The sequence below is a fragment of the Crinia signifera genome, chromosome 7, assembly GCF_055691185.1.
Source record: "Crinia signifera chromosome 7, ASM5569118v1, whole genome shotgun sequence".
NCBI classification, from domain to species: domain Eukaryota; kingdom Metazoa; phylum Chordata; class Amphibia; order Anura; family Myobatrachidae; genus Crinia; species Crinia signifera.
In genome coordinates this window covers 43,174,215-43,190,715 of record NC_139223.1, presented here as the reverse complement: position 1 = coordinate 43,190,715, position 16,501 = coordinate 43,174,215, and the positions used below count along the sequence as shown (strand labels likewise).

Genomic DNA, 16,501 nt, shown 5'->3' with positions numbered 1-16,501 from the left:
ATGCAGCTCACAGAAGATCAATAACTCCATTTAAATTTGCAAATCATTCCCAACCAAGGGGATATACTAGTGTAGCGGTCTTCCATGCTGGAACACTGCATATACAGTGCAAGGAAGATGAACATATTCCACATACAACAAGTGCACTGTGCTTAACATTTAACATGATGTTGAAATATAGTTATTGACTAACGAGAGGTGTAAGTCAGTGTGTGACCAGTGCAATAACTGCTGTATGCAGGACAGACACCAAGGTGTGCCTCTTACCACACCGAGCGTAGGAACTTTGTCTAGCCCAAATAATTTAATTCTTGTATCAAAAAGGTCTAATTGTCATGGGAATGGCTCATGTGACCCAGCATTTGTCAGTGTACGTTAAACATCAAAACAGTGAGTAAAGAATAGGAATACAGGTGTTATATAGCATAAATACCTGAATATACTACCCCCCTATGAATAACAATGCCATTGCATTGAAGATAATTAGAAGGTTGCAATTGTGAAAGATATAAAATGGTAAAAACACCTTCAAATGGTCACAACGGTACTTTAAACGACTGTCTGTTCTAGCTAGAAAGCGCTAGCGCTCATTGTTTCTGAGTGAAAGCCCTGCAGTGTGATAAGGGACGCCAACGTGTCAGCACGCGAGCACGTACGCTGAACACAGGGGGCATATTCAATTAGACGCAGGGCTTACTGCCGCCTTTTAGCAGCCGTGTTAATTGTCCTTTAATAACTGCCTGCGGTAAGCCCAGAGGGTGCACTTAGAGATTTCTGCATGCACCTCAGGTGGTTAAGAAAATAAATCTGCATGATAACTGAATAGATCTGGGCACTTAACCCAGGAGATCAATGCCTGCAGTACATCCCATGGCTAACTGAACATGCCTGAGTGTTGCTTAGCTGGAAAGCCACTGGAGCTCAGAGCATGGCAACACTCCAAGATCTACACTTGGGCTTACCAAACTGTGGGGTAAATGTATGCAGCTTGGAGAAGTGCTATCTATCTCCATAAAGAACGGTATGTGCAAGGTGATATTGCTCCAGCCAATCAGCTCCAATATGTAAATTGACCGTTAGGAGCTGATTGGCCGAGTCACCGAGCACATTATGTTATTTATGGGGATAGAGATCACTTCTCCAAGCTTCATACATCTTATCTGTTCTTAAGGCAGCCGAAAGTCCATGTATTAAGGATATCAATGCTCAACAGACCAGTTGGCTAAATCAAAGTGACAGATACCAAGTGACCTTTACTTTAGCAGATATGCTTAACCCTTGGATTGCTACGGTTAGTGTTTGTAGATTACGCAATAGTCCAAACTATAGAATTTTTACACCAAATTAAATTGTTTAGCCGCAGTGTGCCATTCCAAATTGGAAAATGTTGTCCAATGGCATGGCTTGCCTCAAGGTACGCAGGAAAACTTGTGCTGCTTGGGGTTATGTAAAACTGGATGGTATGTGCTCTGCAAAAGATCAGTAATACTGCTTTCAGACCGCAAACCCTGCATGTGCAGTCTGTTCAGATCGCATCAGCAAACCAGCAATATTACTGGTTCACTGATGTCATGTGGGGGCACGGCGGAGCGTCATTGGGGCAGGGGAGGAGGCAGCGCTTAGAGCTGGTGCTGCTCCGAGCGCTGCCTCCTCCATAGTGTGAACGGGAAACTGGTCGCTCGACCCAATTAAGCCGTTCACACTGCACGGCAACAGACCAGTAAGAACTCTCTTATTACCAGGTTTGAATTGCAGTGTTGCTACCGGTTAGCTGTAACCAGTAACCCCTTTCACATCGCACAAATTACCAGGTCGAACTGGCAAGAAACCGGCATGAACCAGTTAATTTTGTGCGATGTGAAAGGGGTATAATTAACTGAATCGTCTCCATAGGAGTACTCGATGCAACCACCAACAGTTCACTTTATCTAGGTCACTCGGTCGGTGCACAGGTGCACTCATTCACGGACACATTTTAAGATTCACAGGTGGAGCTATTTTACATGTAATCAAGGGGCAGACGTATTAAGCCTGGTCAAGTGACAAAATGGGGATATATTCAATGCAGACGGCTAGCCTCTGACTACGAGCAGTACCGATAGTTCAGTCAGAGTATTTAACAGCCTCCCCTTCACTCGCCTTCTCCCTGAGGCGAGGTGGAAATGGCGAGTGTGGCCATCAAAACGGTGGGGCTCACTGAATTTGCGGCGAACCTCGCCATTTAACGATGAGTATTCTCGCAAAAAAAAAAAAATGAATACAGCAGCCAGCATATCAGCTGTGTTTAAAAAATTACAGGAGGATCAGACTGGCTGGTGTGTTACCACATTTCACTTTACCCGGCTTAATAACTCTGCCCTGCTGTGTGGAGAACTGGAAAGTTGGGGTCACTTGAGGACCAGGTTTGGGAACCACCGCTCTACACATTCACTGTGAACAGATTACATAACCCTTCCGAACTCCGACTCTAGACATACAGTTAATATGTCTGCATACGGTGCAGATGTTCCAACATGGAATGCTTAAATCTTATCAATGTGATAAATGTTTCTATTTGGGGTTTTATCAGAGGCGAAGGTGGTGATGCAATAAGCAAAGGGTGGGGCGCATGTTGTGCTATTAAGTAATGACATGCAAGGCTCCACATCATGACCACACACAACTGCTAATAGGATCTTAAAATCAGCATTAATATCACAATGAAAATTCACTGAAAAAGAATATTTTATTGTGTCACTGAAATGTACACCATTGTATTTCACAGCTTGTGGACTCTGAAAGACTACCTGCTGGACTAGACTGCATGACTTTTGACAAACAGGGGGAACACAGTATCTGAGTGGTGAGGTGTATGTAAAAAAAACAGTTCACCTGTAAACTTGGCTCAGTATAGAAAAACGATTATACAAAACATACTGCAAGAAAACATTTTGTATAGAGAAAGGCAAGATTCAATGCACACCTTTTAAAACATGGTACAGACACAAAGCCAGGTGTAATAAACATTCCTTCCCCATGAAGAGCAAAAATTGATTTGGTTTTACGTTGGTGAAACACATGTAATACTTTATTGCAGTATACATTACAATTAGACCTATACAAACAGATCTCGTAGTGAAACAGAACATGACAGCATGTTCACAAGTGACCGATCATACAGACGGTACAAGGTCCTGTATAACAGGAAATCATTTACCATTCAATATAAAAATACAGTGTAAGGGGGGGCGAGCACTTTCACACAAAGTGCAAATTAGGAGCAGTGGGCAAAAATACATAGTATTTACAATTCACAGGTTTAACAGAACCACAAAGAGAGCAGGGTTTGTGCCTGTGGTGTAAAGGCTGGAGTTAAGAGGTATAAGGAAAAGGGTGATTGTGGGTTTACATACTGCTTTTGACGGTCCACTCACTGGCTCTGCGCGACTTCTAGAATGTAAATGAGGAAACACAAAGAGAAAAATCAATTAGTAATTCTTCAGACAAAACAACCAGACACTAAAACAGCTGCCTTCTGAGTACAGCCACTAGAGAATGCAGTTCTCTCTAGCAACTGTGGAATTACAAGAGGGCACAATGGGACATTTATAACTGAGGTAGATGTATGAAGCAGGGATAAGGGAGAAGTGAGCCAGAGGAGAAGTGGCCCATGGCAACCAATCAGCACAAATAAATTCTATAATTTGCATAATTTAAAATTATACAGAGCAGCTGATTGGTTGCCATGATCCACGTCTCTTCCCTTCTCACTGCTGCTTCATACATCTACCTCTGTGCCTCCACATTTTGATGCACAGGGGTTATTCAACTAGTTGCTGGCAAAAACTCCCACAGTGCAGGGAAATGCTATGCAACTAAATAGCCTTTTTTTGGTGCTGCAAAATCGGAACTTATGTGAAAACTGCCAGATTGTGTTTTGTTTTTTTGCTGACTAACTCACGGTTGAGTTCATCTGCGGGAACTCGTGTGCTGGGTTCTCAATGTTATTTGAATACCCAGTGTTTCATGCCTTTGTTGACCAAATGAATCTCGGTCATCACTATGCAGATGTGATAGCTATACATATCCGCTGCAACCCACTTATAACTACTGTAGTCATCATTTTAAGTGCCAACATCTGTGAGATGTGCAAAATATCTGCTAAAAATGGCGCTCACATTTGTTATATAAATTCAACTTAAAAGTTTTATGTAAAAAAAAAAAAAAGATTATATTTCCTATATAAGGTAAACATTACAGGTCATTATTATGTAAAAAAAATGTTTGCTTGGCAATTTTCACACTTTTTTTTGACAAATTAATTTGACAGTCAAAGGGTTAATCTGACATGAACTATACAGTAGTTATTCCGATGGCAATATGTAGGTTCATTCAAACCGACGGAACGGAAAACTGTTCTGCTGCTCACAGAAACAGATGTTGGCTTACTACTAGAAACATGACAGATTGTGAAACTAGAAGGCCCGTGTAACGGTAATGTGTTACACTAGAACTTACATGACATATGTTTTGGATGCCGTTCTCAATCCTCCAATGGGAATCCTCCGGACAATGACAGATGAGTTCTTGGGAATAAGGGCCGTTTCATCTGTGTACTCTACAGAGGGCAGAGAGAAGAAAGCAGCAGATTAGAACAAGTTGACAAATGCCTATTTGTATAGACTTTAATGAGTCTTTGAGAGAATATATAGATAATTGCTGTATACAGTTCTTCCTCTGTATCCAAAAGGTAACAATTATAGAACAGGTTGATGCAACACAACGCTTGGCACGTCTTTTAAAAGTATGGCACCATAAATATACTGTGCTGTAATACATAATGCGCATATTGAGTTTGCCTCATCTACAGCAGTGTTCATTCGATCATCTGGCTCCTTTTGTTAAAACCTTTGCAGCACCTCTTTCCTGCCGGTGTGTCGCTATCTGCCTTGGTACTTCTAGGAAATCCTGTTCTGTATCTCACTACAGACCAGACTGTGCTAGAAGCACCACAGCAGACAACGACACCCCCCCCCCCATATGCAGAAGAGAAACTGCACAATCTTGAAAGTTGCAGGGAGCTAGAATGAACACTATACTGGAATACGTGCCAACTTGCCCATCCTCAAATGTGAAACAGGTATTAATGCCACGCCTTTAATTTAGATTTAGAACAGAGTTGAACGGAAATGGGTGTTGCTACATCAAGCTCCAAACCATAACTAAATGGTTACAGATAGCAAAGTGCTACCAATCGAGCAAGGACATTTGCCACATCAGACTGTGGACTGTAAGTTTGTAAAAACATTGAGGTCAACCTGCTTTCCGACACAACAATGTGTAGAGACAAGGCCATATGGTCTTTGAGAGAAAACGGTATTGCAGAGTTTTGGAAATAGCGATTACTATAAACAGTTTTGTAACAGGTGGTGACAAAGGCGAAGTTGCAATTAAGTTCACTTGGGAAAAAAAACTAAAAACATAACAATTATCAGGTATCACTCTTCCCCCGAGAAGCCTTAAATATAGCTGCAGTAATTACAAAGGTTCCAATGATGCACATTCGCTTCTATGCTATATCAATACAAAATCAACCAGCGCCGGGAATTGGATGAAAAGAAGCCAAGTAGTACTCGTGTATGGACACCTGTATTTAGCTGCTAGAGATGAAAGCTCCAGAAGATGTGCCTTCTGCGCAGAAAATTCCGTATGGTAAATGGGGCCACAAAGAATGAAAGCCAAACAAAATCCTAATGCTAACTGTTAAATTTATTTATTTATTTACAGGTTCTTATATAGCGCAGCAGATTCCGTTGCGCTTTACAATAAATAAATGCAGGTCCTATAGTATTCCTTTTGGTTTTATTTCTTCCGGATGTGATGATGCTGCCTACCTGGGAAACCAGTTACATGGCAGTGAGCAGGAGGGCTTTGTAATACCCGTGAGCTCTATCTGCTTTGTGTATAGTCCCCATCATCCCCTGCCCTCATCACACACAATTTTGTCAGCTTCACATGAGATATCTGAGTCAACAACATACCTTAGACCAGGCATGTCCAAACTATGGCCATCCAGCTGTTGTGAAACTACAAGCCCCAGCATGCCTTGCCACAGTTTTGCTATTAGGGATTACTAAAACTATGGCAAGGCATGCTGGGATGTGTAGTTTTACAACAGCTGGAGGGCCAGTTTGGAAATGCCTGCCTTAAGGCCCCCATACATTAGTCCGACTTGTTCTAAGGACAAGTCGGACCTGATTTCACCCTGCAGCTCCCCGGGAGGGGGACACACGATTAGGCACTTGATGTGCCAAGGTTTGCATATGATAAATCGCATGGATTTATCATATGCGGTCCCCGGGGAGCTGCAGGAGGAGGGAGCCGTGCGGGGAGGTCAAAAAAAAAAGCCCATACAGAATGACTAGCAAGCCATTGATTGGCTGAGACCTTTCTCAGCCAATCAGCTGCCGCTGCCCGGCAGCCAGCGTCATCCTCCCTGCCCAGCGCGCTGCTACCGCTGTCACCCTCCTCCTGCCCAGCTCCCTATGCATCCTCCCCCTGCTCGGCTCTCTATAGCCGGCATCCCCCGCCCGCTGTCATCCCCCGCCCGGCTCCGGGCTGCACATAAGATTTAGCAAATCTTATGTGCAGCCCGTCCGACCTCCCGACCCCGATGCGCACGGGACCGCGCATCGGATCGGACGGGGTGTCTGCAAGTGCGATTTGGGACGATTTCACGGCCCAATTCAGCCGAATCGGGTGAAATCGTGCCCAAATCGCATAGTCGCATAGTGTATGGGGGCCTTTAGACCCACCAGAGAGATTTTGAAAGAGAGAGTTAATGATTTGTAGCACATTTTTTTTTAAAATTAATTTAAGGTGATATTTTACAAATCTCCCGGTTGGATTTCAGGGACAATATGAAGGTCAATCAAGCGCAGGATGTCTGACACGATTATTACAGTGGCATCAGAATATAAAGAAGTTAAAACAGATTTAACAATACTGAAAAGAATTAAAACAAAGCATAAAAATGATTCTCTGCCATCTACATTTAAACCTCCCGCAGAGGTAGTAAGTGATATAGAGATTTATATACAAGTAGCACAGCCCATTTATTGCCACTTTTGCACCAAAACATATGGATGTCACCAGCATGCTGCAGTTTACACCAGAATCAGGCATGCGGTCAGTGTTTTCACTGTAAACATTTCCTGATAATAAAATGCATCAAAGTTCACCTAATGGCAACAGCCAAAATCACACAGCCAGCAACAAACATCAACAAAAGACCTCAACTCTGATTACACACCTGTGAATAACAGCAGTAAAAATGTACAAACATTACAGACTGCAGCTTGTGGAGGGTAAGCAGTCAGTCAGCCAGTCAGCAATTGGCTGAGAGAGCGCTCAGCAGCCAATCACAGGCTGCCCATTCATTGTATGGGCTTTTTTTTTTTTATTCATTACTGACAGCTCCCGGCCGGCTCCCCCTGCCCGGCTCTATGCAGCCTGTGTCCCCCGCAGCGTCTCCAGCCCCCCCTGCTCCCTCTACCTTCTCGCCGCACAGACGCTGTCCCCAGCAGCGGGGGACACAGACGTGTCCCCCGCAGCGTCTCCAGCCCCCCCTGCTCCCTCTACCTTCTCGCCGCACAGACGCTGTCCCCCGCAGCGTCCCCAGCAGCGGGGGACACAGATGTGTCCCCCGCAGCGTCCCCAGCCCCCCTGCTCCCACCAGCTCTCACCTCTTAGCCCCCCCCCCCCCCTGCTCCCCGGGTTTTTTACATGTGATAAATCGAGACGATTTATCACATGTAAAAAATGGCACATCAAGTGCCAATCTAATCAAGCTCCCCCGGGGAGCAGCCGGGGAAGCTCAGGGGGAAGTCGGGGGCGACTTGTCCTAAGGACAAGTCGCCCTAGTGTATGGGGGCCTTAACATACAGTATGCTCTGACCGTATTAAAAATTGTGATTGCAAAAATGTAAACCTCCTACACCAAAATAACATTGTGGCATGTGTTGTAATCACAATTCTTCAGTACAGTCAGGAAATCTTTACAATAAACAGACCGGTATCCAATTAGCTATGGCAACCCAGCACTTATTGTGTACTATACTCTGGTTGTCTCAGGCACCTGGAGCATAATCCCTGAGAAGCAGCGCACAGATCCGTGATAACCCAATCCGTAATGGGCACGATATGTGCAATAATAAAGACCAATTGAATACCATCCTGCATGCTACCGTCACTTTTTTACATGTACATATCAGGTGTGATATAACAACGAAATACTGCCGCATGTGTTCTCACGCGAAAACAGGACCATGTTCACCATGGGAACAAGAACACTAAATGGATTGCACAATAATGGCCATTACCCTTTTTTGTGAGACAAAATTGTAATAAAAAAAGCATTGGGCATGCATTCACATTGACCAGAGAGCTTGAGGGAAGCCCAGCACCTCCGTAGGTGCAGAGCACGCCCCCCAACAGTGACATAGCTGGCCATGCCCACCCACATTATTGATCCCCCCGGCCAAGGCCACTCCCATCAGTGACATTATGGGCCTGGGCTGCCTTACTCAAGCTGCCTGCTTTCCCCTTGCCCTGTACCTGGAGGGATCACTACAAATGCATTCTGGGCATATTCAAATGTCACGTTGCACCAGATCTCCTGCCTGAAGCGACATGCGACCCTACGGACTTCATTTCGCTACCCCTGGGGAGTGTGATCTGAAATGCTGGCACTGGCAGTTTCACGCGCTGGAGCAGAGGTACATTTGAATAGCTCCACTGGGCGCCTGCTAGTGGCCGCACAAACACTTGAATACAGCCCTCTGTGTCTATACTTGGCTCCCATTCCCATTTATCTCACTATGATATGCCAAAACTCCAAACTTTAGAGGGGGAGAGAGGCAATCGGGCAACTTATGAAGAATAACTATAAAAGTTGCTTGCGACAACGTTTCAGTTTATTAACTTATCAAGTCTTAAGACTTGATAACAGTAATAAACTGAAACGTTGTCGCAAGCAACTTTTATAGTTATTCTTCATAAGTTGCCAGAGTGCCGCTGTTTATACTATCCCTTTGTGAGGGCACCGGACCAGTACTATATGTTGTTTGGAGTGCTGGACCCTTCCCACGCATATCTATCTCAATAGGGTATAGAACAGCTATTAAGTATTCTATCCAGGCAACAGTCAGATGTGGGTACTTAGACCACATAAAAAGAGAGTACAGAGAAAACCAACAAACTGCGCTAAAATAGAAAACAAAATTTAATACAAATATAGGCATAAGGTTTAAAACAATTAAAACACAAAATACAACATATAACAAAAGAACAATCTCATTCAGAGGTCGCTGCAGCCAGCATTTTCATTACTGTCAGTAGATCAGTCACATACAGTAACAATTATTTGTTAGATGGAATCCTTATAGCGCTATTAGGTTAGTTAGTGCATGCAATAAGCTCCAGCGAAATAAAGGGATGCAGTGGTTCCCAAACTGTGCGCCTAGGCTCCCTGGGGTGCCTCAGGTTGGTGGTCCAGAACCAATTCAAGTTATTTATGGCCAATGAAATAGGTCAAATCAGTGCTTGTGGCTTCAAATTAAGAATATGTGGTTAAACAGAAGTGAATCCTGTTTCTCACCACATAAGTGGACCCAATGAAAACATTTAAAATCACAACAAATTTAATATTTTTCCTGAATTTATTATCCAACTTTTGGCCGTGATTCAAAAAGTTTGGGAACCACTGGGTTAGTGGATAATTGTCCAGATACAGATCTGATCAGTCAGCAAGATGTTATGATTAAAAGTTTGTTAGTAATGTCCTGTATTATATCTACCACTTATCCGGTTGGGGCGAGTTTTGATTAGCACTCCACATACTTATCAGGGTCCGCCCATGTGATTGTTGTCGCTGTACAATTACCCACTAACCCAGGGCTGTGCAACAACGGCCCTCCAGATGTTAATGAACTACACATCCCAGGATGCTTTGCATTAGCTTTGCTATGTGGCCATGCTGAAACTGATGCAAGGCATGATGGGATGTGTAGTTCATCAACATCTGGAGGGCCGGTGTTGCCCAGCCCTGCACTAACCCATCCATTTATTTCATCCAATGGAGCTTATTCAATGCACCAACTAACCAACCTAATAGCGCTATAAGGATTCCAGCTAACAAAGAATTGTTATATTTGACTGATCTACTAACAGTACTGAAAATACAGTGACCTTTGATTACTTGTGTTATATATTTTATTTTGTGTTTTGTGTTATACATTATGAATATGTTTGGATTAAATTTTGTTTTCTATTTTAGCGCAGTTTGTTTGTTTTCTCTGCTAAAGCGGTGTACACAATAGACATCATCATACAATGCAATGCCATCAACAATTTCCCTTGAACTCTTGGATAAATGATATAGTGAATACCCACACTGCACGATCTTGCAAAAGACACGGTCATTGGCAACACCCAGGAGTATGCATCGTTATCGACCAGCGGGAATGTTCATCAGCATCATAACAGAGCATACACACTGGACGATGTAAACTATTTGTAGTTAAGAACCTGTTATATGTATGTGTACGCAGCTTAATGTCCCACACACAAGCAGCATTGTTCACAATATCGTCTAGCGTGTTCACTCAATAGCGTTAGTAATGTGCGCTCCTGCATGTCGTTAACAATGATTGACATCTACTGAACATGCAGGGCAATATAGACAAACAGACCAATGTACCCTATGAAATCACTGAACAATATTGGTGGCCGATATTGTTCAGTGTGTACCGGTGATATGGATCAGCCGTGGCCCCTGATATGTAGTGTGTATGGAGCTTTAGATGTTAGTGTTCATTCTAGCACCTACTATCTTTGAAAACCCACGCAGTTCCTCTTCCCTGCCTGGGGTGTCTCTGTCTGCTGTAGTGCTTCACAGTGTGGCTGTATATAAATTTGGCTGTATATAAACACCCCAGGCAGGGTTTTCGAAGATAGTGGGTGCTAGAATGAACACTAGATGTACTACTAGCATGTCTGCACTCAGAATAGACTCCAGGTATAGGTCATAGAAGCAAATGTGAGGCACCATTGCTCCAGGTGTGCCCAAGCACTCGCAGTCATTGGGTCCGCTATGATTTAAGGGGCACCAAATAAAACCTTGTCCAAGTCAGCTAGGCATGACCAAGTCCCTTAGTGGCCATTGTTCTACCAAATTAGGGGGCCATTCTGTATACTAGCAACAACAGTCAGCGACACTACATTTAAACTGAAACAATGAAAAATGTGAGTATTTGGACATGCAAGCTATTGTTGTTAAGGGGGAACATATTATAACCAAGCTACCCTTATGTCCAGATTCACTAAAATTCTTCACAGAGCACTTTTATAGTTTGACTGTAGCAAATTTCACTAGACCTATAGGGTGATGTATGAAAAAGTAGATGAAAAAAAAAGTGCTAATCAACCTGCTCCTGTCATTTTTCTAGCAAAGCCTTTAAGAAGTGGATTGGTTGATATTTTATCCAAGGGTTGATACATCACCCCCATATAAGCACAAATGTAAAACCAGCTACACTCCACACAATGATATAGAAAGAAGTGATATCCAATGGGCTTCCACTTTTTCACCGATTGTTGTAATTCGCAGATGATGACCTCTCAGTAGCATAGTAACTGGGGGCACATTTACTATGCGAGAGCAAATACAATGGGATCTGGGTGGAAACTACTGCCTAGGATTGCAGCGCAATATGAGATCCTACCACCCTGGATGTACTATATGCGTCTGCCGACACAGGGACACTGCCACCGAAAGTTTAGTTTGAAAAATTTACAGTGTATTTAAGTTTATTGATGTTTGTTTTGAAAATTGTGGATTGTTCCTCATCTACTACTTTTATCCCATATCTTCTTTATTTGTATGCTATGTGTTTGGTGAGGATCAATAAGATATATTTTGAAAAAATAAAAATAAATTGAGTGTTATAAAGTACCAGCCACATTCACAAATATGCCCGAGTATCATGACTGCCTTAACAGAAAAACATACCGTCGGTAAACATAATGGGTTAAATGTATCTACATCCTGGTAACACACAGATAGTCTGTAATTTACCCTGGTAAGCACACCGCAATCTGTGCACTACATGTGACTCATTCATGTTTATGCAATCGAAAAACTCCATGTATCACACCCAATTAGTGACACAAGCAATGTCAACAAACAAGCCAGCTTTTCAGCATAGTTTCTAATTGGGAAGTGCGTACTTTGTAGACATTCTAACTGTAAACTCCCAGCTGAAGGTTTAGTATCGATTCAATTTTGACTATCTGATTTTAACTAATTGAACGTCAGATGTATTTTAGATTAAAATGCCGTACACATGGGGCGATGGGGAAGCCAGTGTTGAGCAAGGTGCTTAAGCATGAGGCAGGGACTGATGTGAATGTTCAAATATTCTCTGTAAAGTGCTGCGGAAAGTGTGCGCTATATAAAAAACGTATTATCCAGTGGTTGCACCAAAATATCCCTTCATTAGGTTTGGACTACATATACCAATAAATTGGACCAGGCAGACAATACCAATCAGGAAATGTATGACAAATATAAATGGGCACTGTTACGATTCGGACGCTTTTTATGTGATTCGGACAAATTGGGCCGAGAAATCGGGTTAAAAGTGCCCAAATCGTATATGAGCCTGGTGACCAGTTGGTGGGTTATTGCATGCGATACCTCGCAGTAATGTATGGGCACCTTTAGAGGTGAATCGCTGGTGACGGCTGATCAAGGTGTAAATTTACTAAAGCTTCTAAAAATAAAAAAAAGTGATGTTGCCCTTAGTAACCAATTAGATTCTATCATTTCTCAATTGCATCCTAGACAAAAACAAAAAAAGTAATCTGTTCGGCAACATCTTCTCAATTTTACAACCTTTACAGCGTACTGTCCCCAAAAATGCGTATTTTACCTTACAGTGGCCCATAACCCTCCCCCCACATGTTATGTATTCTTGAGGTCACCCTAACAGCATAGTTAGTATAGTGTGCACTATACTGTGGGCATGGCCCCAAAAAGAACCCCTTATGTCAACATACAAGAGCATTGGCACATAAATGGCCGGTCCCATCTATAGGAAACATCTGTGCTACATACTGTACACGATTACAAGCCCAGCAGGAACAAGCAGTCAGAAGGGGGCTTTTGTTCCACTGCAGGCCCAATGCCCCCCGCCCTGGGCCCTCCCAGCACCCCCTGCCCGAGGCACAGAGCCATTACCTTCCTGGGTCTGCGCGTTCGTGATCTGCAGGTCGCAGTCCGCAGCCTTCAGCCGCTCCCGGCCCATGATCTGCTTCTTCAGGTCGGCCAGGGAGATGTGCAGCCCATCGAAGGTCACCGTGTCGTAGTTGAGCTTGGAGGAGAACTTGTAGTGCACACACGACATGTTCCCAGCGGCGGCGGCAGCGCTAGGAGGGAGGGGGGACGCACACACACAGGCCGCACACAGCACACACACAGGCCGCACACACACAGCAGCGGCTCAGGGAGCCGGGAGAGGGGCCATGGGGAGGGGGCGTCCTGCCTCCCGCACAGCAGTCCACAAATGTCCCAGAGTCCGCGCTCAGTCCTCACACAGGTCCCCCGCTTCCGCGCTGCTCTCCTCCCCGCTGCTGCTGCTCCGGGCTCCTAGGCCGCGGCGTGACACACACAATGGGCACCGGGCCTCCGGCGCCGCACACTGCCGCCCGCCTCTCTGGGGTACGAAGTCCAATTCCCGAAACCTGCGGCCGCCACCGGTGCTCTGTGTATCCTCCTCCTCCTCACGGCACCGGGCGGGCCGACGTCGCGCACGGTCTCTGGTAGCGCTTTCGTTCGATCTCTCCTCACGGGGTTTCCAGGCAGCTCGACGAGGGCGACGCACGTAAGGTGCGTGCGCGCCCCGGGGAGGAGTGGGCGGGAGGCGGTGCTCGTCACGTGATGCGGCCTAGGCTGCTGCGCGCGCCCGGGCTTTTTTTTAACCTTTGGCAGCCCGTTATAGGGCAGCAGAATTAGGGATGGGACATCGAAAAAAAAACCAGTTAAATTATTTTTTTCAACATTGGTTACAAAACATCTCTAAAGGTGCCCATACACGTTACAATTATTGTATACAATATCACATACAATATCAGTTTTGCGATGAGATGAGATCTAGTACAAAAAGTATGTGCAGCACCTACTTTTTGTACTAGATCTCATCTCATCGGAAAATCGAGATGCGATATTGTATACAATATTGTATACAATAATTGTAACATGTATGGGCACCTTTAAGCTGCCCATAGACGGTCTTTTTCCAGGCCTTCCGTTCTGTACTATGCATAGGCGTGCACACGGGGGGGTGCCAGGTGTGCACCTACTAATGACCCGGCACCCCCCACAGGATTGCACGCAAAGTAGATTTTCAGCAGCACCTGCGGCGGTCAGGACTGCTGCATGACTTGCCTGACGCCGCCGGTCTCCAGCACGCCAAACAGATCACGGCGGCTGGGGACATAATGGCTGCTGCGTGGATGGACCTGCGGTGCTGCATCGCTCAGCTCCATAATGTCAGCCCCCCGGCCCCGCTCTGACATTTAGACGTTACGGCGCACAGCGCTCACACCCGCTCCGTCCCACAACCCACCTGTCTGGTCTCCGACTCCTACCTGCTTTATCCTACCTCCCGCCCGCTGGGTCTCCCATTATGGTTGGTGGTTATGCTTGATGGGCATTAAAGTGTGTGTCAATATGTGGAATGGGCATTATGTGGAATGAGCATTTTGGTGTGTGGCATTATGTGAGATGGGCTTTAATGTGTGATGGGCATTATGGTATTTGGCATTATGTGGAATGGGCATTACAGTGTACATTTTTGCAGCGCGCCTTTGGCACGTACTGTCCAGATTTCTAGTGTATTTAAGGGGTATGATTCTTTCTACAGCGCATATACATAAATAAGTCACCTTGTATTTTGTGTGCATTGATGCCCAATAAGAGTATATAGACACGTCCAGAAGGCGGTGATGGACACACCCCTCAAATGGTGCACCCCCTAAAACAATGGGCTGCGCACGCCTATGGTACTATGAGATGCGCGCTCCCGCGCATCTCATAGTACAGTAAAAAAAGTATGTGCTGAACATACTTTTTGTACTAGCTGTTCATCACATCTCATCGCATTGCATGTGCATACCTCCCAACTTCTGAAGTTGGGAGGTCGGGACTCTCGCGCGGCTCTCTCCCAAAAAGGGGGCGCGGCCTCGTGGAAATGGGGCGTGGCCTTGCGGGATGACGCGTCCTCCGGCCACGACCCCGTTTTCCGCCGCTCGTCGGCGCTGAATAGACGCTGTGCGCATGTGCACAGCGTCTATTCTTGGCAGGCTGGGGGGACTCCCAACTGTCACCCCCCACCGCGGGACAATGGCGGCCCGGACGGGACGCGGGAACGTCCCCGAATATCGGGACGTTCCCGCGGTAAGCGGGACAGTTGGGAGGTATGCATGCACAATGCATGCGCAAGGCATGCGATGTGTACTATTTAAGTCCCGAACAGATCCGTTAAACGGACCGTGTATGGGCACCTTCAGACCTAAACATTGGTACTCTGAAACCGATGTTAACCGATGTTTATTCTTTTTTTAAATAAACTTTTTACTTAAGCATATAATACACTAATAAACTTCTGAATGATAAATAATCCTTCTATTAAGTTTATCTTGTTGGAGGCTTACAGTCTACACACACATTGGATATATTATTCATGTTTTGTGGTAAATATTATTTGTTAGGGGGGGGGGGGAATTAAGCATTAACTAGCAAAACTTTATTGCAACAACTCACAGCACAATCTGCTATTTTTAAATATTTTAAAGGTACTTCCTCATCTTTGGAGCCACCGCTTATGTCAGTTACGTTAGCCACTACGTGAATTGCCATTGTCCCCTCACGATCGCTCACCACACATCGCGCTCGGTGGCTCGCTCTGCTTCGCTCGCCACAACATTACTATGGGTAATAGATGATGGCATGGACCCCAAAACTTACCCTTGTGGCTCTCCGTACGTGATGTAAGTTCTGTAGCGTAAGCGGTGGCTGTAAAGATGAGGAAGTACCATTTTTAACTTGATTTATAACAGTAGCAACAGGCTAATAACTTAAGTTGAACATAGAAAATAACAAATAAGTGTGTGTTACTGTTTTGTGTCTGTTTTTTAAGTCGCCAATGAATATAAAACAAGGAGTGAGCTGGCTGCCGAAAGCAGTGGCAGCACCAAACAGTGACACACAAAGAAAAAACATTGGTAAATTGAGAAAAACATCGGGGGAGAAATCTAGTGATGTTGAGGAAACATTAGATCCTCAACATTGCAGGGTTAAACATCAAACATTGGAACCATAAATCCGATGTTACTGATGAAACATCATATGATTACCCATCCCTAAGTAGAATGCCTTTCATTCAAATTCAATTGTACTTCT

The 16,501-nt window shown here is 44.7% G+C and overlaps 1 protein-coding gene across 6 annotated transcripts in view; it reads right to left on the bottom strand.

Annotated features, from left to right (window-relative positions):
- The window catches only part of RBBP6 (RB binding protein 6, ubiquitin ligase), a 44,593-nt gene extending 30,612 nt beyond the window's left edge, over window positions 1-13,981 (bottom strand). For 4 of the 6 annotated variants that reach the window (XM_083152925.1, XM_083152926.1, XM_083152927.1 and 1 more), the window contains exons 1-3: window positions 13,280-13,981; window positions 4,498-4,597; window positions 3,393-3,429 (exon numbers count right to left, since the gene is read on the bottom strand). In XM_083152925.1, coding sequence (XP_083009051.1) covers window positions 3,393-3,429; window positions 4,498-4,597; window positions 13,280-13,445 — 303 coding nt within the window. In that variant the 5' untranslated portion in view covers window positions 13,446-13,981. Of the gene's footprint in view, window positions 1-2,706; window positions 3,430-4,497; window positions 4,598-13,279 lie in introns of those variants that run through there. The other 2 variants (XM_083152929.1, XM_083152931.1) reach the window with 2 other exon arrangements.
- Between the last annotated feature and the right edge of the window lie 2,520 nt (window positions 13,982-16,501).